This window comes from Malaclemys terrapin, chromosome 2, assembly GCF_027887155.1.
Source record: "Malaclemys terrapin pileata isolate rMalTer1 chromosome 2, rMalTer1.hap1, whole genome shotgun sequence".
Taxonomy (NCBI): domain Eukaryota; kingdom Metazoa; phylum Chordata; order Testudines; family Emydidae; genus Malaclemys; species Malaclemys terrapin.
In genome coordinates this window covers 172191216-172217552 of record NC_071506.1, presented here as the reverse complement: position 1 = coordinate 172217552, position 26337 = coordinate 172191216, and the positions used below count along the sequence as shown (strand labels likewise).

At 41.4% G+C, this 26337-nt stretch overlaps 1 protein-coding gene across 1 annotated transcript in view; it reads right to left on the bottom strand.

The window, feature by feature from the left end:
- Window positions 1-26337, bottom strand: part of TEX10 (testis expressed 10) — a 121154-nt gene that overhangs the window by 86510 nt on the left and 8307 nt on the right. Inside the window, exons 3-7 of the mRNA XM_054018625.1 lie at window positions 23766-24475; window positions 15074-15320; window positions 7452-7564; window positions 4273-4511; window positions 1847-1982 (exon numbers count right to left, since the gene is read on the bottom strand). Of these exons, the coding sequence (XP_053874600.1) occupies window positions 1847-1982; window positions 4273-4511; window positions 7452-7564; window positions 15074-15320; window positions 23766-24475 (1445 nt within the window). The remainder of the gene's footprint in view (window positions 1-1846; window positions 1983-4272; window positions 4512-7451; window positions 7565-15073; window positions 15321-23765; window positions 24476-26337) is intronic.

The following is a 26337-nucleotide window of genomic DNA, read 5'->3' as shown; positions in this document are numbered from 1 at the left end:
AGGCAAATCTGAGGACTTAGATCCAAGTAGTTCGGATCAAAGATCTCCCTGATTTAGATGGGATCTTTAGAATCAACCAGGAATCAGAGGGACACAAATCCTGGAAAACCAGTTTAAGTGCCTTCTGCATAAACAGTAACTTTTATTCTGGTTTGGATGGATATGGTAAGTAAATTGGGGACAGAACATCTTCTCAGGGAGTGACCTTTCCTTAAGTCTCCCAGACAGCAGGGCACATTCATCTGTTTCTGACTTCTTTGCTTTACATGGGGCACAGAATATAAACTCCCATATTTTGCCTTACTCGACCATCTCAGTATCAACAGAATGAGTAAAGGCACAGTGCTCAGCCACTATTGAGCTAGAGCAAGTTATTACTACAGCTTTTATTATTATTATATTATTTCTATTACAGTAGTGCCTAGAGGACCCCAACAGGGATCAGGGCCCCGCTGTGCAAGGTTACACGCATACATTACAAAAAAGACAGTCCCTGCCCCAAAATGCTTACACTCTATACACAGTTCCATTACTTTTTAAATAAGAACCAAGAGCAACTCTGGAAAGCTCCACAGCTGTTAACTGGGCTGTGGTGGAATCACACATTCATGATCATATAAAAAGGCTTCACATCATTATTATTATTATTATTAACATTAAACATAATTAAAACATTAAAAATAATTATTTCTGGGAATAAGATATCCAAAGTATACTAATCAACACTCCTAGCAGCTAGTGAAATGTAGACATGTGTATTAAAAAACCGTTTCTGCACCATAGATACAGGAAAGAAACTGGATGTTGTCTTTTATATACTCAGGGCCAAATATTCAGAGATAAAAGGGGACTCTGTGAAGGTACTAGTGCAAAAGCAATATGGGTGTACATCCAAACACTGGATGTACAGACGTAATTCTCACAGAACTCACATTTTATCCCTACTAAAAAAGGAGATAGGAAAAATACTGCAATCCTAGATGTCACATCAGCAACAATTTACATACATTAAAACCCTAGAGCTACGAACAGACCAGTCAACCACACACCTCATTTGGAATTGGAAGTACACAATCAGGCAGCAGCAGAGCCCACCCCAAAATATAATTAAAAAAAAAGGCAAATACAGTACAGTACTGTGTTAAACGTAAACTACTAAAAAAAATAAAGGGATAGTTTAAAAAAAGATTTGATGAAGAAAAAACTTTTTCTGTCATTGTTTCTTTTCAATTAAGATGGTTAAAAGCAGCATTTTCTTCTGTATAGTAAAATTTCAAAGCTGTATTAAGTCAATGTTCAGTTGTAAACTTTTGCAACAACCACCATATCATTTTGTTCAGAGTTATGAACAACCACCATTTCCAAGGCATTCGTAACTCTGAGGTTCAATTTGTAGTTCCATTTAATTCTTTACCAAGCTAAATGTAAACGATCAAATTTCCTAATATATCTATTTCTGCAAATCCCCATCTTTGCCACACATTTAAATGATTTAAAAAGTAGTCATGTGTGGAATTTCAAGGCTAAAAAGAAATTTAAAAACCTCTGCTTAATGAATGAACTGGGATAATTAACTATTTAAAATTTTACACACGCTTAAATGTACTGGAAATAGAAATTAGGTAATAAATTATATTTGAGCCCAGATTGGCCAAATTCTCCAAAACAATTCTGGCAGTGGGGAAGAAATTGTGACAAATGGAGCAAATGGACATCTTCTGAGCTTTCCCCAAATGAGCTTTTGTTCTGTATCACAAGCTTTGTGCTACTGTGGAAGTTCATGACCTAGACTTTGAGACTAAATCTGCAAGGTTAAAATTTTTAAAAATAAAGAAAAAATCTTTACCTGATTCTTTGAGTGCTCAACTCTTCTTTCTGATAAACCCTGCTAAAAAATTTCAAAAGCAACATACGAACAGGAAAGAGGAGATTCTTCTGCTGGTATAGTGAATATACTGCTTTTATCAAAGTCTCTGTTGCCACTAGAAAGAAAAAACATGTAAAAAATGTGAAATTTAAAAGTGCTTTTTATCTTCATTACATTAAGAATATCTATTGAGGAGCTAATAAAATATTTTAAAATACCCATTTCTATGTAAAATCCAAATCCTGGGAATAAACCATTTTGGTATCAATTTCTGCAGGATGTACAACAATGAGCCTTCACAGACAAATCTTGAAATAATGCTTGCAGTGTGAAATTCCTCAGACAATTAAAATTACAAAGCTAGATAAAGAACTACATGAAACCCACGTAGCATACAAGTTTTTAAAGTATTAAAGAATTTCAAAATGAAAAATAATAAAAGAATGAAAATGAATGAATACTGAAAATCACAGACAGACAATCTATTTGAATGCTAAGAAGGTGACACTGTTAGGAATGGGAGAGCATTTGAAAAGCAGGTAGGAGCTCCCACCTCACACTCTAATCGAGGCATCAGCCCTCTAGTTGTAAAGTTGGTTTCTCTGGGTCCTATTGGACACATTACTGTTAACAGACATTCAAATACCTGCATTGGCCATTAATTCCTTCTTTCCTTGACCTTTGATTATCCAGGATCAACAGATTTCACCATTTCCATTCAGATGCAGAAGACCTACCCATGTCGGATCCAGACACAGCATGCTCCATCTGGACACAGCTAGTTCCACACACATAGCCCAACCCTGGTACACCACACACTACTGTGAATCCCCATATGAATCCAGATCTACTTCTAGAACTTGGTCCTTATCTGTAAAGCCTTCAATGGGTAAAGTATTCATGCTATTTCACAGATCACCTCTCATTCTACACCACACTACATAACATCACTTGCAGCCCATGGAAACTCCTCTGCTGATACCATCCAAAGTGAAACTCAGATCCCAAATGCAGAGCATTATCTGTAGAATGCACTTGGCTGGGCACTACTACCATATCAGGATGAGCCTGACAACTGCCACTTTTAGATTCAGGGCAAACTTCCACTCTTTGAAGCCTGGTCTACTCTACAAAATTAGGTCAGTTTAACTACATTGGTCAGGGGCATGAAAAATTCACCCCCCGAGCAACACAGTTAAGCCAAGCTAAATCCATGTGTAGACAGTGCTAAGTTGATGAAAGAATTCTTCCATTGACCTAACTACCTCCTCTCAGGGCAGTGGATTACCTATACCGATCGGAAAACCCCTCCTGTCAGCATAGGTAGCAGCGACACAGAAGCGCTATAATGGGAGTGTGCTGCTGAGCATTTTAAGGCCATGTCTACACTAGCGAGCTTACAGCAGCACAGCTGTACCTCTGTAAAATCGCTCATGTAGCCACTCTATGCCAAAGGGAGAGAGCTCTCCCGTCGATATAATAAAACTACCTCCACAAACGACAGCAGCTATGTCAGCGGGAGACACTCTCCCACTGACATAGCGCTGTCCCCACCAGCACTTCTGTCAATGTAAATTATGTTCTTCAGGGGGATGTTTTTTTCATGCCCCAGAGTGACATAAGTTATACTGACAAAAGTGGTAGTGTAAACAAGCCCTAAGTGTTGACATAGCCTGAGTGAGTCCTCAGCAGCATAACCGAGCAGCATAAGGGCCCAGCAATATTTCACCTGTAACACAATCAAGGAAAGGCAGCTGAAAGAAAGCCATTCTGCATTGGACCTAGAAGTGACAGCAGATGTGCCCTCTCTTGGAAAGGAAAATTAATGCAACACTGGAAAATACAGTGTTACTTAACACAGGCTTTCATTAATGTGAGCTTGTCATTCCATGTCATTATAGCAGTATGACGGCCTTCTTACAATTACAAAGGCACACTTACAAACCATGGAAATGATTTTAAACATAGAATGGAACACTGAAATGGCCTCAAGAAATACTGATTAACTGTGATCTATAAAATGCAGATGTAAATGAATTTCCTTATTCATTAAAGTGATCTCTTTTTCCTCTTCTTTTTTTACTTAAAGGTAAGAGAAAATGGCTACAGATACACAAATATACTACTCCTATTGCTTTTCACTTTTAGAGCATGTTTCATCAAAGAATCTAAAAGTGCTTTACAAAACTCTTTAATCGGCAATTCTCAATGCCCTGTGAAGTAGGGGATATATACAGTGAAATACAACTACTCTGTGGACAGAACACACTACAAAACATTTTAGGACATTCTTAACTTTGTACCCCATCCACCTTAGACTGCAGGAGTTAATCAGAGACACAGAACATTTCCTTGCATAGGAAATATTTGTTTTTTAAAGACAACTGCCTGCTAACTACTCTTACCTTTGTTTCGCTGTATTTGCATTAGTCTCCATGTCACTCCAAGCAATCTGTTCAACTGCTTGCCGTTCAATCTGCAACCATCCTGAAGGGTTTCAGTCACAAACTTTCTTATCATGTCCAGCCAGTCAGAATCCATTTGAAGTGTTGAAGCACTTGCCAGTGAAACCATAATGTCACACAGGGTTAAATTCAATAAAAGATGATCTACGCTGTTTGACGATGTCATACAGTACTTGGTGCTAAGTAAAATACATATATGGATATTTATGAAAAATGAATGCAGTTTTTAATGTATTAATGTTTCACAAAGTTATCATGATATAGAAAAAATGTCTAAGCACTACAGGTTTAAAGCAAAAATTTTAAAAATAGGAGCCTCACTAAGGCTCTTCAATCTATGGTTAGATACATAAATAAATGACCTGATTTTTAAACATGATAAGCACCCAACACCTCCAGTGAGCTCGCAAGATTATACAACAGTCCCAGGAAGGACAGGAGTATAATTATGACTCCTTTCCATGCTCACCCCTCCACTCCCGAGACTATTAGCCTAACACAATTTAGAAGTTTCCAGTGTGCTATAACAGAGTGAATTTCACTACTTTTTTTTTTTTTTTTTTTTTTTTTTAAGCAGCACAAAATGTTAGTTGGTAAATCTTTAAATTGCTAAATTTAAAAGTAATTTTATCAATCAGCAAAGCCTACATATAATTCCATAATATCAAACACCATATATTTAGCATATTCTACCACCCAAAGAGATAGCATTTTTCTTTTATTTCATAAAGATGTTTTAATACTCCATCAATGTATTATACCAAAAGAACACGTATGGAGCTCTGGTATTTGCTAACACATGTTGAGATGAAATTAGCTTTGAAATCTTTAGGTCTAATTCTGTCTTTCCTTCAGAGTGAGGCACCAGGGTTTGGGGCCTTGCAGACAGACCTCATTTGTCCTTCAGAGTACCATCTTACATTAAAAACAAAAAATTAGTCTTTAGTTTGTTCGGTTAAAAAAAAAATAAACCCTTCCAAATGTGGAAGGTGATCAATTCAAAGATGTCTGCCAGAGTTTGCAAAGATAAACAACAGCTCTCAAGTGTGAACTACCTCATTTGAGAACTGACCCATTCATTTCAGTGAGTGCTAACTCAGAAGCCAATGATGATAGTTAACTGCTGATATTTAATGTATTTCACTGCTGAAAGCATGCAGGAAAGTAGTAGTGGCTCTTTGAGCTCTGGTCCAAGTGTAATCTGAATATCTACAGCAGCATTTCCCAAAAGGAGAGGAGTGGCTAAAAGAACTAGCCAAGAGAGAGTAATTTATGGAAGATCTGTAAATTAAGATGCATGGACCTTAATCATACATAGTGGAGATTTGGGGTGGAGAGGGGTGACAGGTCTTACTTTCCTGAAGGGGAGCTCTGCTTTCAGAAATTTGGGAAGTACTTGTCTAATTAAATATATTATTGATTCTATACTGACCCAACAAAATAGCCTTATAGCTTAGAGGTAGGGTGGGACATAGTTTAGAGATATGGTGATGAGATGTAACTTGCATGGAGTTATGAAGAAGGAATATATATGACATTAATGAAGCGTGCATTTCTTTAATGTTCATTTTCAGAATTTTACAGTTTTTGAGGGGAGTTGAAGTAGAAATTGAAATTCTAACAACACTTGCTGGTTGTTATGTAGACTCCACTGATGCACACTTTCAACCAGAACTATTTCCTGATGTAGGGCTAAATTGTGCCTGTAGGCTACACACCACCCGTTGAAAAGGCCAGAGAAACTGTAATTCAGATACAGCCTACAATGGAATTTCAACTATCAGTGTAGCTGCACCAATGTAAACCCCATGGGGCTTCGGAGTCCAAGCCACAACTTCAAATCACTGTCTATACAGCTATTTTTAGAGCACTAGCATGAGCCCAACTTGCCCAAGTCTGTCAACCTCAGCTGGGAGGCTTGATTCAAGATGTTGTGCAGACATACCCCTAGAGGCCCTGGGGAAAAACCTGCTAGGAGAAAGTAGCATAGGAGAAGCTCTGCAGCACCCAGGAGTAGAGCACAAGAAGTGTAGCCCAAGAGGGGCAGAAGAATTATTAGTTGGAAGACATTTGGACTTGTAGATCGACCCTGGAAGGGGATTGCACTTTTGTGTGATTTGGCCACAGAACATCCAGATAGAGACAATCAGGAGAAGATACTGACAGAGATGGTCCATTACAGAGCCGAAGAAGAAGCTGCAAGGAGATACCAGAGATGAGGACCCCTTGCAACAACATGTCCAGGCGTAATGGGGTGCTCTTGAGGTGAGGGCATACTATTATACATGGCCTCACAGAAAGCCACAAATCCTTCAGTATTTGCTTGGGGGTGGGGAAGGGAAGCAATCTGCTATTGGCCATTCCCAGCAGCAGATTATTATTTCCACCAAACTGGTTCAGTTGTGCTGCCAAGGGATAGATAGGGAGAGACAGCTGCTTATCAACCCTGCCCTGGAGAGAGAAGTGTCTTACTCTCCCTCATATCATTACTCAGCCACTTAGGGCCCAGATGCACTACAAATCATAGATTTTGGTTTACTACTACTAAGATATAATGCATGAACTGATCCATTATCTAATCCGCGGCTCTCACACTTTCTTGTAACATGGACCATATTTTAATAGAGATATTATGGACCTTCCTTTCACATTCATCCGACACCCTACCACAACTACACAGAAAATAAATGTATTTTAGTTGTGTTTCAATACATTTAACTGCAGGAAACAGGATACGCAGCACCAGTAGAACAAACACCCCTAGAGAATCCACCAGCAAGTGCCCTGCAGGCCACAAATTGAGAACCAATTTCTAATAAGTGAATACTTATACTTCTAAGATTCTGCATTTTAGTTTCTCTGAAATAATAAAAACATCCAGATCTAGTTTCATACGAGAAATTTTATCTTAGACTCTTTAAAGGTATCAATTAAGAGCAACATAACCAGCATCTAAATACCTCTCCATATCCATCTCTTAAAGAGAAAAATCCACCCAAAGTATTTTTTCCTTTTGCTATGCTGAAAGATTAATACTAGGCTGTGTGTCTCATTAAGACATGTGGTCTCACTTATTCATGAAAGAAAAAGATGTAAAGTGACACCTGTTTTATTCATACCTTTTGTATGGATCTCTCTTTTTGTGCTTAATTGTTTCTTGTAAAGAATAAGGAAAATGACGCATGAAGTGATGCTTGAAATCAACAAGGTAATTCATTCGAAGCCATGCCTCCTATTAAGGAAAGCAGATAATACATTAGAAAACAATGCTTATAAGTGAAGTGAAATATAATCATTTAATAGTCTCCCAAAAACTAATGCTTAGTTAAAAAAAAACAGGATGTGACATAGGAAAGAGAAAAAAATATTTTAGCTTCTGATTTAAAGCTCCTTCACATACACATTCTTTATAGGATGATGACTTTTGCGACAACAAAATGGTTCACTAGACAATGATAATCACTTATGACTGGGGGCAGTGTTTCACCCAGAGTAGATTCTGTACATTTTCTTAGTGAACGGGTACACAGCAACATGTAAGCTGAATTAACTAGAAGTGTAAACAGAAGTACATACTGAGTTTCCACATGTAGACATCCCCTTAGTTCACAATAAGGTTTCCCATCGTTTAGTTCACACCCAGACTATATAGAACAGCTGCCAGCAGGAAGGCAGAGGACAGCCTGGCAAGAAAAGGAGCTTGCCCTCTGCAAAGCCAAAATGCCTCCCTCCATGTTTACCAAAGAGGAGATAAATGGGGATATAAGAAATGTTGGGAAGATCTCAAATGTAGCAGGAGACAAGTGTGAACTAGAAGGGAAAGGAAAAGGTAATGGGTGTGCTTGAACGCAGGGAGAAAAAAATAGGCCTTTATTACTTGCATAGGTCAGAAGGAACCTCCTATATAGTATAGGTCACAGAATTTCCCAGTTACCCCTGCCATGAGCCCAATAGCTTATGTCTGCATCCAGTCTTGATCTGAAGACTTAGAGAGAGAGAGCATCTACCACTTCACTTCCCTTGGTAGTTTGTTCCAATGGTTAATCACCCTCATGGTTAAAGATTATGCAATTAGAAATAATTTACTACCTTTCCATTTCTGCCTCATGCAATGCACAGAATGGAGCTGCTTGGGGATAAATCAAGGTTGTGTAGAGAAGCAATCTGGCTGTAGAAGTCTGCAGGTGTGTCATGAAGGATACAAGGGACTACCGAAAGTGAAAGGACAGTTTCATAGTTAAGGCAGATGAACACTGCCATAGAGAACTGGATCATATCCCTGCCTGTGCTAGAGTTCCTATGTGATGCTAGTCAAGTCATTTAAACTAAACTATTCACATGTGATCACTAATTGTGTTCCTCATTTTCTGGACCGGGGGGGGGGGGGGGAGGGGGGAAGCAGGGAGCACTCACACATGCAACTGATGTTGATGGGAGCTGTGCTCTGAACATATGAAGTGCTATATAATGCTAAATATTCTCAAAAATCCAATCCTAAATCTCAAATTGGGCACACAAAATTAAAGGATACTTTTGTTCTCAGTGCCTCAGTATTTCTTCTGTAAAAAGGGGATAATACCACCTCACCTCACAGGGTATTCTGACAATAACTTCTTTAATGTTGGTTCAGATTCAGATGCTATAATGATGAGCACCATAGAAAAGCACTTGAAGAAATCAATAATTCTGTTGTCAGAGTAGTGTTTGTATAGCGTGCAGTAAATCAAGCCTAGGACCACACATTGAACACAAAGGAAACAACATATTAATGGCTGCTCTTTAATTGAGCACCATTCGTGTGCACTGAATGAAACAGGTGGAAAACAGTCTTTAATTACATGATTATGTACTATCATAATATATATATATATGCGCACACAAGAGGGTTAAATTAAGGTTGTACAGGCAACCTTAATTCTGACATTTCCTAACTTTTGAGTGTTTGACTCTGCAATTTAAATGTTTTTTAATGCAATTTGTGTGTGTAATTTCCAAAGTTTTTTTACAAAGCAAAAAAACAAAAAAAAATCCATCATGTGACATCATATTCACACCTACATGGTTCATCAGCCAGGTTGGAAACTTTTGGTCCACACAGAACTCTGCCACTGTAGCTAATGGAGTAATAGATAGGAATAGTAAGTTGTCATCCTCAATTTGGACAGCACTAGAGGGGGATGGGAACAACCCGACAGTGGGTTTCAGATGTTTGCTCAGAGCTTGATCACTTCTCCCTCTCCAATCCAACCTGTCCTTTTCACAGTACTGTTGTTTCTGATTCCAATCCCAGGCTCCTTGACCGGTGTCTATGTCTACCCTGCACTTTGTCATTAAACCTTTTGTAGTCAGGGGTGTGAAAAAAACCACCCTCCTGACCAACAAAAATTTTAACGACAAGAAGTGCCAGTGTGGACAGCATTTTGTCGACAGGAGACACTCTCCCACCAACAAACCTACCGCCCCTCATTGGGGGTGGTTTTATTTTGTCGGCAGGAGAGCTCTTTCTTGCCGGCAAAGAGCAGCTACATTCGTTATAGCAGCACATAGCCTTAGTCGCACCCCTGTAAACTCCCCACCTCCTTGCCCAATCATTTCTAGTCCCCAAGTCCCCTTGGCCTGCTAATCCCAGTTCCCTCCCCCACTCCCTGATCTGCCTGTCTCCCCCACAGCCTCCAGCTGCCACCAGCTCCCAGTCACCATTCCAGGGCTTCCCATCCAATCTCAATGTCCTCACCTCTTGCAGAATTTTTTCTCTTTGCCCAGCCAGTCCCAGTTATCTTCTTCCCATAACCTGGCAAGTCAGATCGCTCTCTCCTCCTCACCTCCTTCCACCCCTCATTAGGTCCCACTGCCAGTCTCCTGGTCATGCCAATCCCAGTTTCCTTGTCCCAACTATTCTATTCCAGCTCTTGTCCCCACTGCATTTGAACCAGATGGATTCCTCCTACGCTTGCTTGGGTATCGGCAGGGGGTTACTGAGAGCACACAGGTTACTGTGCAGCATAAGTACAGCAGGTGGTGCTATTGTACCGCTCGGTGCCAAGATCTTCTTTGGCTATGTGTGTGTGCCGAGTTGGAAGGTTTCACTTTAGCATGTGAACTTCCTTTTAGAGCTTGCCCGCATAGGGTCTTTAGCTCGTTGGGAACTCTCGGTACCGGACGTTCCTGGTGCCTCACGGTCTGGCGCTCTCAGTTCCAGGGGAGATCTTTCAGTAGGAGATAGTTTTCTTTTGGGCGACTCTTGGTGCAGGGATGTCTGTGACCGCTTTTTTGCGGGCTTTCTAGGAGCAGGCTCCTTGGCAGCCATTGTTGGAGCACAACCCCATCAGAGGCTTTTGATGGTCACCGTTGGCCAGGGCACCTGGACTCAGGGTCGGAGGCTGACCTGACTGATTTCTCCATCATGAGGAGCTTCAGTTGGAGATCCCTGGCTTTTCTTGTCCTGGCTGTCAGTTTTCTGCAATGCAGGCACTTTTGAGTAATGTGAGTCTGTAAGTCAGGCAGCGTTTAAAACCAGGTGAGCCTGGCATGCCTGAGAAAGTCAGTCTCTTTGGGCTGGTCTTCACTATGGGGAGATCGACGCTTGATTTAGTGGGTCTAGTGAAGACCCGCTTAATTGACCGCAGAGCACTCTCCGATCAACCCAGGTTCTCCAGCTCCCCGAGAAGATTAAGGCAAGTCAATGGGAGAGCATCGCCCATCGATGCCGCGCAATGAAGAAACTGAGGTAGGGTCGACCTAAGCTATGTCGACTCCAGCTACGTTATTCACGTAGCTGGAGTAGCATAATTTAGGTCAACTTACCCTGGTAGTGAAGACAAGCCCACAGAGAAAAAAAGGGGTAAAGCCTGTTTGAGGCCAAGGCTGCCAAAGAGATAGAGGTAAAAGGGGAAAAAAATATTTTTTTTGGTGCAATTAAAGAAATTACAGTAGGGCAAGAGGATAGGGAAGCTAACTACAACTAAGCTAACACTACCACTAAGAATTATCTACTTTTTTTTTTTCTGAAGTAGGAGAGGGTGCTGCGGATCACTCTGACTCAAGTCAAAAGCGGCAGAGAAGGAACTGGGGGACAGTTAATTGTGCACCGCTATGCAGTGTTCCCTCCAATTTTTTTTGTCCATGTGCAGAATGAAGTTTATGTGCACCAATATGGAGGTAATGTGTGACACATCACCTTCATATTAGTGCACATAACAAAATTCATGTGGTGGGGGTGGGGCCAAGGACTTCAGAGTGTGGGAGGGGGTTCAGGGCTGGGGCAGAGGATTGGGTGCAGGGGGTGAGGGCTCCAGCTAGGGGTGAAGGCTCTGGGGTGGGGCTGGGAATGAGGTGATCGGGAGGGGGCTGAGGGCTGGGGCAGAGGGTTGAGGTGAGGGCTCTGGGGTGAGGCCAGGGATGAGGGGCTTGGGGGTACAGGCTGTCCCGGGGCTGCAGCAGGGAGAGAGGACTCCCCCCAACCCTCTCGCACTGCAGCAGCTCTGGGACGGAGGAGAGGCACCTTTCCTCGGCAGCAGCTCCGGTGGGGCTGAGCTAGGACATTTGAGTGGCTCCTCTCCCCGGCAGCTCCGGTGGGCCTGGGCCGGGCCAGGCAAGGCAAGGGGCTCCTCTCCCCCAGCGGTGGCAAGTCCGGGGCAGGTCCACGCTGGGACCAGCGGGGAGGAGCGCCTCTCCCCACCGCAGCAGGTCCACGCTGGGGAGAATCATCTCTCCCCGCCACAGCCCTGAACCCCTGCATGGGGCTTAATAGACAGCTGCACAGCTTAGAGGGAACTTAGCCGCTATGTAGCCAGTCGGTGCGGCGCGAGATGGCTACGGCACATGCATAGCCCAACCGGGCACTGCTACCACAAATCTCTGATTACAAGCGCAGGGCATCAAGACACTTAAAGTGGAGCACCCACAGGGACACACCTCCAAGAAAAAAAATGTTATTTGCCCTAGTCTCATTTCAGCCAAAATTTTCCAAAAAACATTCAGCTTGAGAGACATCCTGCATAGAAAATTAAAGGCCAAACAGTTAAAGTTTTGCAACCTTATAAGCAACTGAAAACAGGAGTCTTAACAGTAAGTAACAAGCCACCTTAACAACAGATAATGCCACCAGCCCCACTTATAATTTATCTCGTTTTAACCTCCAGCAATTAGTTCTTGTTATTCCTTTCCCCACCATAATAAGGAGCCCTTTATTGGTATTTTCTGCCTATGAAGGTGTTTATACACTATTCAAACCATCTCCTCAAATCTTCTTTTTGATAAACTAGATAGAGCTCCTTTAATTTCACTGGAAGGCATTTTTCCCAGCCCTGCCGGGAATAATTTTTGTGGTTCTTCTCTGCACCTTCACCATTTCTCCAAAGCACCACTTTTCAAGGACTATTTACATGCAAAGTTTCAGCTTCCAAAATTCAGCCATTTGAATGGGTTCAATATGTAAAGAAAAAAGGGCATTTCTCATTCTGACTCCATGAGTTAAAAGGATTAAAAAAAATGCCAAATGTAATATCAAGTTCTGAAATGTTTCTGCCCCAAAGGTAAGTTTTCAAGGAAGTTTTGAACACTTGAAAATAGGGGGACATAACATCAACAGTTTCATCTATCTAGTTTTTTATACAATGCCAATACCATGGTATTAGAGTGACCACTGCAACCATAAGAAAGCTAGTATAATTGAGTTCCTGAAAGAGAAATGCAGCACAGATCTTTTATTGTTAGATCCTTCACATATTAACTAAGATGCAGTATTAGTTATGAAAATCAATCCCATGAACGTTGTTGTGTCAATTCAACCCTGTGTAATTTAAAACAAACTAACCCCTGAGAGCAGTCTTATAATGCAATTTGTAACAAGGGTGCCAACTGTGATTTAAGATAATAGTTTTATCTTCAGCTTCCTTCATACTGTGGAAAATCTCACAATGTAACATAATAAAACATTAAGTATTGAGACAGATATGGGAATTTCCTGCAATATTCTGGTCAAATCTTACTGAATTATGTTTAATGATCTTAGGAGTTAATTGTATTCAAAATACAAATGAATATGTATTATTGTGGGATTGTATGTAACATCTCTAAAGAAGAGACATGGCTAATGTAAACCCTGAGAAGTGTTATGAGCTTCAGAGATCTCTTTAAAATAACATGCTAGACAAAGTTAAGTGGGATTCCTAGGAAATACTTGGGAGGAGGTAAGTTTTCTCCTCTGGACCTAACCTTTCAAAGCTGCACCCTGAGGAGAAATTCATTGTCTGGTGATCACCTTCTACAGGAAGACAAGATCAGAGGCCAAAACTGGATAAGACAGTGACACACAGATTCATGGGTGTGCTTGTTCTGAGCTCACTACACTACAAGTTTGAACTTTTAACCACAAAAAAAAAAAAAAAACCTTGATGGGATTTGAAGGACTGGTCACCGGCCAGAGCACTTGCTGGAGTTGAGGTGCAGATACTTTTATTGTTTTCAGTATGTTTTCTCTATAATGTTTTTTCTTAAGAAAAAGAGCTGTGTGGTAAATTATCACTGGGGTATTTACATCATTTATAGCCTCTGAGGAGAAAAGCAGAGCAGGCCTGCTTAGTCAGTCTGACTTTGTTGGGGAAGTCAGTGTAGGCAAGGAACTGTGAAGCCTGGAAATACTTAGGTCAGGAATGGGAGAGGCATGTGTCTCTGCCCAAGAGATGACAGCTGGGGAGCCAGTAACCTGAGAGTAGGTGCCCTTGCTAGACCATAGATGGGAAATACAGGTGCAGATGCCCTGAACTATGACATGTACAGAAGAGGATAATAATATACACATACATATTACACACACACTTTTTACAGCATTGTTACTCATCTTGTGAATCTCTAGAAGTCCATGGTTTCAACAAGAGCAACTCCAACTCCATTTGATCTCAGGAGCAAAATAGCTGATCAAAGACACACACCTACCCATGCTGCCTGGAACATACAGCAGCACAGAGAGTGCTCAGCAAATCAATCTGCACTCTCTTACAGAGATGTTAGGAAAGGAATTGCCAAGATATCCCTTCCCATCCCTCCCAGCAGCCAAAAGGGGAAGAGAGAATGGGAACAGTGACATCCCTATACCATGCTGCAGAATCTAGAAGTGTGTAGCAGAAGTAAAAAAGGAGTTATTTTGGTGAACAGGCACAGAGGCGCAAATAAGGAAGGCAAGACATTTCAACATTGCTTTGCAATATTTTTGTTGTAGTTTTGATTGTCTTCATACATAGTCATGATATCACTATGCAAATACTGGAAAGTAACATAAGGACCTCACACTGTAATTATTCTGTGGCTCTCTGAGACCTTGTTTTCTACAATGAAGTCTCTCCAGCTCAGAAAAATGATTCACTATCCTATAGAGTGGTCTGCAGAATGAAAAGTTGGAGAATCAAAGATGCTCTCACAGAACCACAAACCTTCCCAACAATCCAATCTTCCACTGCTTAGATCTCAAAACTTTGTGTCCTGCAGAGTGCCAGGGAGGACTCTGTAAATCAATGGTGGTCGAAAGACCTCAGTTTGATAGCTACTTTTCTAGATTAAAGGATCTGAGAAAGTTCAAACTCATACTTCCATAAAATCACATTTAAAACTTGGGACTAAATTTTTATTTCCATTATTTTAAAAACTATTTCCTCACTTATATCATGAAGAATCACCAATTTATAGGCAGAGCAAATTTAACTTATGTGCTTAAACTGTAGATCACATTACTCCTTTCTCTTACCATTTTGTGTGTTTCATCATGTTGCTTTGTGAGTTTCCACAGCAAATATATGATACTAAGCACTTGCTGCATTAGCTGTTGAGATTCAGGTTCCAAAAGATTTCCAAGAATGGGAGCAGCAAGTTGTGCAGGAGACGCTTCAATCCAGCACTCAATCAATAATGGAATTATTATTTCAATAAATCCTTTTAAATTTTCAGCAGAAGACAGGCCTTTTTCCACACTGTCTGTCATGCTTACCAGGGACCTAAACCACAGAAGCAAAAAATCAGAGATAAAGAGCATTACATTAAAAAGAGAAGGGGAGCACCTTCATTGCACTGTATTTGCACAATATGATTTCAGAACCCCTTTATGCTTCCAGCCAGTTTTACATGCTTTGTTCTTGTAGAGAGTAATAATTGGCAGTTGACCACTACAGATCAATGTGAAAATAAAATTATTAGAATAAAACTATCAAGAAAGTGAAATGGTATAATTTTAGCATAACAGATTCAAAAAGTAAAACTATGTCCCATATATTTTCTCTCTCTCCTAGGTGAGCCAGAAAATCCAAGGGCATTTTCCCTTAACACCCTCTGTCTGTACTCTAAAAGATCTATATGGATTACAAAGGGGGCCAGATTCTCCCCTCAGACACATTCATGCAACTTTTGTGGAATTCAGTGGGAGTTATGCGCCCATAAACAAGAGCCAGTAAATATTTTAAAATTACAAAGCTCCTAAAACAGAGCAATCTCAGAAGAACCAGGATAGTAAAATATTTTCAAAAGAGTTCATGGGTTAACAAAAACACATTACAGGCAACATGTTTTATCTGCCCCCTGAAAGAGTACTCTCTGGAGGGCAATAATGCCCTCAGCCTATGATTTTGGACACTGTATCCCATGATCAGTCTGGTTTTCAACCCACTTGACAAGCAATTCCCATTATAAATCTGAACTTGTGTACATTAATTAGACTTGATACACAGTGGGCGCACTTCATTCCAGCTGCAGTGATAGTCCCTATAGTTACAATTGGGAATAACACTATAATTGGTCATCTTTCTAGAATCTCAATAAACTTTAAAGTGCACCCAATACAGATAAATAACTTATGACAGTTTGAAAAAAAATACTTGCCCTGGCCACGTTTGTAATTTCAAAACTCTATAATTAGCCAAACTCTGCAGAGAAGGCTTGCCTATGGTACAACCCACAGCATATACTAAACAGGAACAGCAGATTGAAATCTTTTAAAGTTATGCTCCAAAATAACTGTGTATTACCAGGCACGATCCTTTGGGAGGAGAGGGGGCAGTGAGACACAAAGGGAAAAAGAGAAGGGGTTAGAAATAGTGCACGCTCCCTCTCAGGAGCAAGGGCAAGGTGAGGGAAGAGAAAGAACAGTGAAAAATACCCACACAAGGAGAGAGGCAGACAGAGAAAGAAGCCAAGAAAGAGGAAATTTAGCATGTGTCAAAAACTTTAGAACTCCTGTACAGATATACAACATCCAATGGGGCTTGCAATCACATTACTGTGGCTTGGTTTTTTTCCCTCAACCAGCTACATAAGAGATGTAGTATTTTTCAGGGCAAAATATCCTGTGTGCATTTTTTTCCACCCAAGGCAGAAGAGGGAAATTATATTTTTTAGGTTTTTCCCTTCCTCCCACCCCCCCCTCCCCCCGGAATCTCCCACCCAGACTTTCAAGTGCCACTTCCCACAGCGCTTAGATTCACAAGAGTAAAATTAACAACCCACGTCAGTTTCCTTTTATTTCTAAGGAACGTTATTTGCAGAAGCATTAGAGGCACCACCAGAGGATCTTTCTTTGCAACTAGGAAACTCAGAGTGAACCACTGCAGCGACAGTGATTACATGAAAAAACTGGTTACATCACTTTTATTTGCACAATTTAATCATGTCTACAGAACATTGTTTAAAACACTGCATTTGTTTCCTAAGGTATTTGAAACTACAAAAGCACCTATCTACCATTCCCAGAACACTTCCAAAATGGTTGTGGGAGCTTAAAGAACTTAGTAACGGGGTCCACATAAGAACATAGTTAGAACATGAATCTTGTGTAAGCATTTCATAGCTAGTCTACACTAGAAATTTACATTGGCACAGCTTTGTCTCTCAGGGATGTGAATAATCCACCCCCCCGAGAGATGTAGCTATACCGACCTAACCCCTGGTGTTGACAGCACTAGGTTCTTCCCTTGACCTAACTATCACCTGTCAGGGAGGTGGATTAACTTCAACAACAGGAGAACCCTTCCCGTCACTGTAGTGAGCATCTACACTGAAGCACTGCAGCTGTAGTGGTTTAAGTGTAGACATATCTTCCGTATTCCTCTTATCACCACTGACGGCATGAACTTCTCCTTAGAGCAGTTGTCCCAGTTTACAACATTGGAATAAATATCCTATGTTTGACTGCTATGGAAAGGTCCCACTGAGGAGGAGGGTCAAACAGTGGTGGGTGGAATTCATTATTATTCCACTTTTAGATTACAGACCTTTAGATTACAATCAATGAGCAAAGTATGTAGGACAGTACTTGGCACATCAAGAGGAACTCCAACAGAAGTCCCAGGGCAAGCAACCTCACATTAAGGTCTGTCTAGTTTCTGGACCTGAGCCTTATTCAAACAGTAGGATAAGGTTGTGGTATGGACACTGTGCAGTGATGAAATTACATTGTGCTGGGCTACTGGAATGACAATAATTGGCTGGAATACTTAATTCTCAATGAGAAATAACACTTTACAATCTCTCTGAAAAGCCTAGCCTGCAGTAGTTAGTTGAATTTTACTCATATTATGGAGACAAATTGCTTTAATTACCACAGCACCAAGCTGAATGGTAGATCAATGTGCTGTGACAAAGTTCCTCCTCTATCTTGGTGGGTCCTGCGCTTATTGGCGGATTTTCTTGCCTCAGAGATTCACCATGTGGGTTGGGGAACAGCCCAGAGACCTTCCCCTCTGGGAGAACCCACAGTCCAGGTCAATTGGGAGGTTTGGGGGGAACCCAGGGCCGCCCTCTACTCCAGGTTCCAGCCCAGGGCCCTGTGGACTGCAGCTGTCTATAGTGCCTCCTGTAACAGCTGCATGACAGCTACAACTCCCTGGGCTACTTCCCCATGGCCTCCTCCAAACACCTTCCTTAGTCACACCACAGGACCTTCCACCTGGTGTCTGATAACGCTTGTGCTCCTCAGTCCTCCAGCAGCACACCCTCTCACTCTCAGCTCCTTGTGCTTCTTGCTCCCAGCTCCTCACACTCCCACCACAAACTGAAGTGAGCTCCTTTTTAAAACCCAGATGCCCTGATTAGCCTGCCTTAATTGATTCTAGAAGCTTCTTCTTAATTGGCTCCAGGTGTCCTAATTAGCCTGCTGCCTTAACTGGTTCTAGCAGGTTCCTGATTACTCTAGTGCAGCCCCTGCTCTGGTCACTCAGGGAACAGAAAACTACTCATCCAGTGACCAGTATATTTGCCCTCTACCAGACTCCTGTAACCCACTGGTCTGGGTCTGTCACAGTGCCCTTGAAAAACCTGAAAGCAAGCTCCTCAAGGTTCCCACTAAACTGGGATGACAACACTGACTGAATACATCCACTTGTTTCAATAGCCTGAGTTTTCACATTTGTGAAAGCAAGATGGACTGAACTGTGAAAGCACAAGGAGATACTATACTCAGCTGCTGAAACTCATGGGCAGGAGTCCAGCATAACTGCCATTTAAAGAAAAACTAGTACGATCCAGGATATGCTTAACCAATATGTGCAACTTCAGTGGCCAAAGAGGAGTAAACAGATCTCCACTGCCAACAAAAGCTACAGTGCGCAAAGGTTAGGGTAGTCTGTAAAGTTGACGTTTGACTACTGCAGTATACTTTGCTATACAGGGATATGGGAGCTATGAGTGTTTCATGTCAGTGAAATTGTTAACCACTTTGCTAATGTATAGTGCTTACAATATATTTTAATTCTAAGGTAGCCTGGAAAAACTGCTACTGTAACAATTCAGCTTGTTTACCTTGTACAAGGTAGTTATTATATGACACTTGGATGCAAAGGGACTGGGTGGTAAAAGCACTATTTACCAAGCATTTTTGTACTATGTAACTATTAGGCATTCAAATAATTTCTAATAAAATGTAGACTGTTTAATCAATAAATAAGACAGATTCTAATAACACAAAAAATTAAGATGGAGCTCAAGGAAAAAAGATTCCATAGATGCGCATAATACTGATCTGTGGCATCAGAGCAGTCAGAGGACGATGAAAGTCTAGCAGAGGGAGGGTAAAGGGAGTCTAGTGGAGACACAGGGCAAGAGGAGGGCCATTTGCAAATTGTAAATGGCAAAAGCGAAGAGTCACTTGAAGTGTATAAAGCTGTTTGAAACCAACATCAGGCTGATATGTATGCCTCTCTCCTTGAGGAGTATTGCCAATGGCCATACAGAAGCCCTAATGATTTGGCAAATGAGTTGGGTTTAGCTTTCCATCTTCATCCACCTGATGTACATCTAATGCTCCATTTGTTCTCTTGTCTGGTCCTTTTCAGTTTCTGAGTCTTCTCCTGCAATCTAGTCTCCTTCAACTTCCTCTGCAGCTTCATTCTCCTCCTCCTGAATCAGCTGCAGCTTATTTTTCCTCTTTAGCTCCAACTGTAGTTCAAAGACGATCCCATCCCTCGACATTGCCTTGTTCAAGATGTCAGGGGATTTCATTTCTTTGTTCTTGATCCCCTAAAAAATGAATTTGGTGGGACAAAGTGGCATCTTAGCGTCCAGAAGGCAGGAGATATTCCAATCAATTCCTCATCCAGTGCAACTACTACTTCATAAGTATCAGTAGAACCCAGTGAAGAATCAGAAAAAGGCAAATTTGAACATTAAATTATGGCTTTGAACTGTTCAAATGTTCTAATTTTGGAATGAAGCTAAATAGTATGCAGATAGGGCTTCGCAGAGCACACCAATACTCGGTAATCACTAAGACAAGGTATGCATTACATTTTTTTTTTTTTTAAAGGTAAAAAAGCTTAATTCTTGCCTGGAGCACTTGGGAGGAAGAGACAGGGAACAAACATGGGCCTATTATAAGTCATTTTAAAAGCTAATACTCCAGTTATGGGGTATGTACGGTACTCAGTTTGGAGGCTTGTGAGGTTTTCTTTTGTTTAAATAAAAATAGCAAACTGTACCAGACACAGCAGCAATTAATATCCCCTCCCCACCACCCCATGTGCAAGTTATTGTTTTTTAAGCCCAGGAAAAGGACTATTTTGATAAGAAAGCTGGTCAGAAAGCTAGAAGTGTAGTCACCTGAGAGATTTCGCCATCTCCTGCTGTCAGAGCAGCAAAAGATTAAAATACATGATAAATGTATTTGCACTATCAGCGTCGATTCCTCTCATGGGTAATAAATGTATTATATCAATGAATCACATCTTGGACCACGGACCTTGCCTGTAAGATTTAGTGCAATAAAAAGATGTAGCTTTCTGGAGGACATTAATATTGTTTGTGTGTTAAACATTTACGTTTGCCATTTTGGGGCTGTCCATGAAGTGTAGGAGCCACTGGAATCCCAGGCATTTCTCTTCCCTCCCATTAGAAGTCACTTCTTTCCTGGCAGCAACAATAGTAGCAGAGGTTGAGGCTTTGACTACACTAAAAGGAAAAGTCTATCTAAGCTACACAATTTGAGTTACGTGAATAGCATAAATCAAATCGATGTAGCTTAGATCTACTTATTGCGGGGTCCACACTACGTGACGTCGACAGGAGACGTTCTCCCGTCAACTCCCCTTACTCTTCTCGATCAGGTGGAGTACAGGAGTCAACGGGAGAGCGATCGGCGGTCGATTTAGCAGGTCTACTGAAGACCCGCTAAATCGACCACTGATGCATCAATCGCCGCAACATAGATCCTCCAGTAAGTGTAGACAAGCCCTGAGAACTGATTGCAGAGCTAAAGGAGATGGAATTGGGGATGAAAGGATTAAGAGTCTCCAGGTTAATGTGATATTTTGGGCAGGAAAAAGAGGTCAGGGAGAAGGGCTCTATGCTGTAGTCCTGGGGTTCTCAAACTTTTTCTTTCTGAGGATCCCCTCCCCCCAAAAAATGCTATAAAAACTCACCGGCCCCCCTGTGCCACAACTGTTTTTCTGCATATAAAAGCCAGGGCCAGCATTATGGGTTAGCAAGCAGGGCAATTGCCCGGGGCCCCACACTACAGGAGGTCCCGCAAAACTAAGTTGCTCAGGCTTTCGCTTCAGCCCCGGGTGGTAGGACACCATGCAGGGCTGAAGCCTGGGAGGGCTTTGGCTTTCTGCCCTGGGCCCCAGTGAATGTAACACTGGCCCTGCTTGGAGGACCCCCAGAAACCTACTCACCGCCCCTCGGGGGCTCTGGACCCTTGGTTGAGGACTACTATCTAGTCATCTATTTTCGATCTCCAGCACCCAGACTACTTCTACCCTTACTAGTGGTAACTTGCACTCTTAACAATCATGGCTGTAGCCAGTAAGACCAGATGGACTGGTCCTATTTATCTCATTCCCCAGGACCCCCCAATCCCCCAGTGCACGTAGTAAGAACAACAACCCAATGTGATAAAATGAAATACATCTCAATACCTTTTGAGGAGGGCCCTTCTTTTCCCAATAACTTGACTTTGTTGCCATCACCTTCCTTTGCCAGCCATCCTTTAGATTCTGGTAACATCTCCTCTTGGTAATCTGCTGACTCGTCCTCATGCTCGCTCAAATCAGCCTCTTGGCAAGTAGCTATAACCATAAGCGGCTCTCTGGACCCCTTATTGAAATCCAGCTCCTCACAGAAAGGGCAGCTAGTTCAGCTGGCACCACATGTTCAGATATCTTCTCAGTCTTTGTTATGATGCATCTTCAGTTCTCACACTGCATGGACGGCATTCAGTGCACAATTTGGCAAGCCTCTGACACATCTTGGTATAAACCTGCTAGTTCTGACTCCGTGTGAATGGACTTGCACTCTATTATCCAAGCAGGGCCTTTTCATTGGCTCAGCCCAGCTTACAGCTCAATCAAAGTTTTCAATGGAGCAGATTTTATTGGAAATCAAGAAGATTGCTGAACTCTTACTTGCTATCTCACAGAAGTGGATACTGGCAATCAACTGCACACTATTGTTAACTTCATAGAATTCCCAGTATTCACTGCAAATAAGGTGCTTCCTGTTGATTTGCCCTATGGCAGGGAGCACAGAACAGTCAGTGACAGGTAAAACGTGGCAATGGAGATGGAAAGACCAGCTAGTAGCTGTGCCTTTGAATTTGCATTGGGGGAAGACACACTATATGCTCTTGTAGTTCAATCAGATATACAGTAGATAGAGCACAGGACTGAAACTCAGGAAACCTGGGTTCTATTCACAACTCTGTCACTGGCCTGTTACGTGACTTTGGGAAAGTTACTTCAGCTCTGTGCTTTAGTTTCCCCCCTCCATAAGATGGGGATAATGCTACTTGCCTCCTTTGTAAATTGCTTTGAGATCTACGGATGAAAGGTGCTACTGAAGAGGTAAGTAGTATTGTTGTTCTCAGGAAGTTTGTTCTATGAATGCTACAACGAATATAAAATGCCTACGATGACATTTGTGTGTAGATGCAAATTGTCTTACCGGCATTGCAAGAACAAAGTGGGGCAAGGCTTTTTGTCTAGTGTAGGGAGGGTCACTAGGGAAGAGGATTAGAAATATACAAGTGGGTTTTTTTCATAAATGTAAAATTAAGTCCATTTCTCAGTATCTATTCTGTTAACCATTTCTATTTCTTGTTAGTAAGCACACCTTAAATCATATTTCAAGAAGTCACATTTTATCTATAAGTGAACCAATCTAGAAAATTGGTAATTTGATAAAAAGCATTTGCGCACTGATAATTCTGTGTGTGACCTCAAAATAAGTGACTTGTGTGTTTATACCAAATAGTTATATAGTTGTACACCTCAGACAGCCAGAAAGTATTTATAAAATGGATAGTATGAAAGATGTTATGTTCAGCCGAAGAAAATATAGGTTGGAGAAAAGAGTACAATGTATTTTTCAAGGGAAGAGATCAAAGTTACAGCAAGACCGATTAACTTTTTGAGCCTTCAAAATTCCTCAGTTAAAAAAAAGTGCTGATCACATGGCCTGAAGTTAATGTTTCTACGTCACATTAGAATGTGCACATCATTAAAGCATGAGATGCTCTCTGTGCCAGTACACTTAACTTCTACTAAAAAGGGATTTGCCTTCGCACTCTCCAGTTATATGCATAAAAAATAATGCTGTGGTGTTCCATCTGCATGGAAGATGTACTGGAAGGATGGCCTGTACTGAAAATTTGTAACAAGTGGTATAAATGACCATTTTATTTGTAGTTAATGAAAAATACCACTGAGAGAGTCCTAATGAACACAGAGCATGGTTATCAATGGCTCAATATTTCTATATTTTCATATTCCATAACATGATCAAATTGTTGTGGTAAAATAACCCATCTCACTGAATGATCTAATATAAATCTCGCTAGAGTCCTAAGACAAAAATGAACACCTGTGACTCAGTAGCAAGAACATACAACACACTCATATTAGCTTAGTTGTAAATATAGAATTGACTCAACGAAACTCTCAGACAAGTAACATTTTTCTCACCTTAGTCTGAATGCTGAATTGATCCTTGGTTGTGACCCACCATTTTCATATAGCTGGATGTGCTGCTGATTACTGGCATGCTCCTTCCAGCTTATACATACTGAGTTCCTCATGAACTGGGAGTTCTCCTTTTGCTCCTGGATTCCTTCATCATCTTCTGATCCACTGGAACCATCTACCAATGCTTGGAGAAACTTCTTGAATCTGATCAGTACATTCAGCCTCCATTGCTGTGAAGTTACTCTGCGGTTAGGGTTAACAGACAGCATCCAGGACATTTTCTCTCTACTTTTCAGGTTTTTTGACAACTGCTGGTGAGAAATAAGCTCTACAAAATTCTTCAGCAATATACTACAGCGATTAGTAAGGAGGACTGGGTACTCTTCCAACAAGATGTCCAAGACCTTCAAAGAATCCTCCTGAATTCCTTCACTGATGTGAGTCATGGCACTGGAGAGGTGGGCACTTACCAAAGGAAAAAATGGAGCAATCTGCTCAGCTCGGATTTTTGGAGCCAAGAATTGAAGGAGCCGGATTGCCGCTACTCTGACACCAGAGTCCTTGTCTGTAAATACAGCCGCCACCTCACTTAGTATATTTGAAAGGTGTGCATCAATTATAAACGGATACTGGGACAGCAGTTCTTTGAGCCCAAGAAGAGCACTTTGCTTAACTCCGGCACTGTAGTGATGCATCTGTGAAAGCAGATCCTGCAAGAAGAGAGATACACACTTACTAGTTATTCCTTCAAAAACTTTAAACTGATCCATTTTCTAGTATTAATCTGTTCTTAAAAGGCTTAATAGGTATAGAAATTGTTTTAATGGACTGTATCAAGAGCTTAATAATTTCAGATCCAAAAATGCTTTCTTTTAGAGCATAACAGCAAACAAGTCACCTACCCTCCTATTTAATGGTTTGCTATCTAGGTACTTACATGACCTTCATAATCATAACATCTGAGTGCCTCCTCAACTAATAATAGCAACTAAGATTCTCTCATACCCACTTGCAAGAGTAGAGCTGGAGTATGCCAATTATGACTGCACAGCTACTTTTAAGGTACCCCTAGCAGACTTACTTCCTTGAAGGTGGCCCCTCATCTCCTCCAGTGGGAGGGCTAGAGTTAAGGAAAGGAAGATGGTGTGACAGCTCTATTGCAGAAAATTGCTGTACTTTGGAGAACTTACTGAATAAAATTTAAGTATCTTTGGGCTCCAATATATTAAATGAATCATTTATGAATTACTGTGGCCCGAATTGTATGCAACCTCTAGAAGACGGAAAGGTGACAGATGTGAGAGCTGGACTGTACAGGTTAAAAGGACTATGCTGAATAATGTGTTAGGCAAGAATGGACTTTTGGAACAAAAAGTGTTAACTGGTTTTCCTGGGGATTATCTAAGGGAAGGTCAATTCCCTGAGGACTATTTAAGGCAGTGATGGGCAACCTGCAGCCTATCAGGGTAATCCACTAGCAGGCTGCGACACAGTTTGTTTACACTGACTGTCCGCAGGCACGGCTGCCCACACTCCCATTGGCCAAGAACGGTGAACTGCGGGCACTGGGAGCTGCGGGCGGCCGTGCCTGTCAACTGTCAATGTAAACAAAGTGTCTCGCAGCTCGCCAGTGGATTACCCTGACGAGCCACATGCGGCCCGCAGGTTGCCCACCACTGATCTAAGGGGAGGTCAATACGAATACATTTTTGCACCATCACTCCCTACCTCCCGTTATGCAAAAAAACAGCCTTATGAAGTTATGTCCTGAAGAGTGGCCATTATCTGCTGATCACCTGTTACATGAGATCAAGATAATACACCTAAGCCATATAAAGGAAAGATTGACTACTCATAATAGTTCTGGTTCTGAATCTGAATCCGAGACCGTTATAAACTTGTAACCCTGGGGAAAATCCAGTTGTGTGTTTCGAAGGACTGACACCTACCAGTACCCCAGGCTGGAGTTGGGGTCACCTCTGATAAGCTTTTTAGCAGATGTGTAGGTTCTTTTATTGTTTTTAATGCTTTCTCTGTAATGCTTTAACGTTAAGAACAAGTGTACTTGCTTAGAAAGAGCTGTGTGGTACCCTGTACTGCTGGCAATTACAGCTGTTTATAGCCTTTGGAGAGAAAGCAATGTGCAGAGTCTGGCCTGCTTAGGTGGTCTGACTTATTAGGGATATCACAGTGTAGGTGGGAAACATTGCAGCGCAGAAAAACCCTTGTTGAGAGAGCGACAGATCCCTACCCAAGAAAGATGACCTCTAAAGAGCCAGGAGCCAAAAGCAGATGCCTTTGATAGATCATGGAGGTGCAGTTCCTTTCAGGTTGCAAACAGATGGACTTAGAAAGTAGCAAGCAGATGAAAAATGAAGAAAATAAAATTTTCAGAAACAGGAACCTAAAGTTAAATATGGAGTCTATTTTTGAAAACTTTTGCCTCTGGACAAATTAATGACGTAACACCAAGATTTAAAAAAAGCAGGTGCCTTGAGTTAAAGCTTCCCAAACAATATTTAACTTCCGGCTCCTATTTTTGAAATCTCTGCCTTAGATTATTAGTTCATCC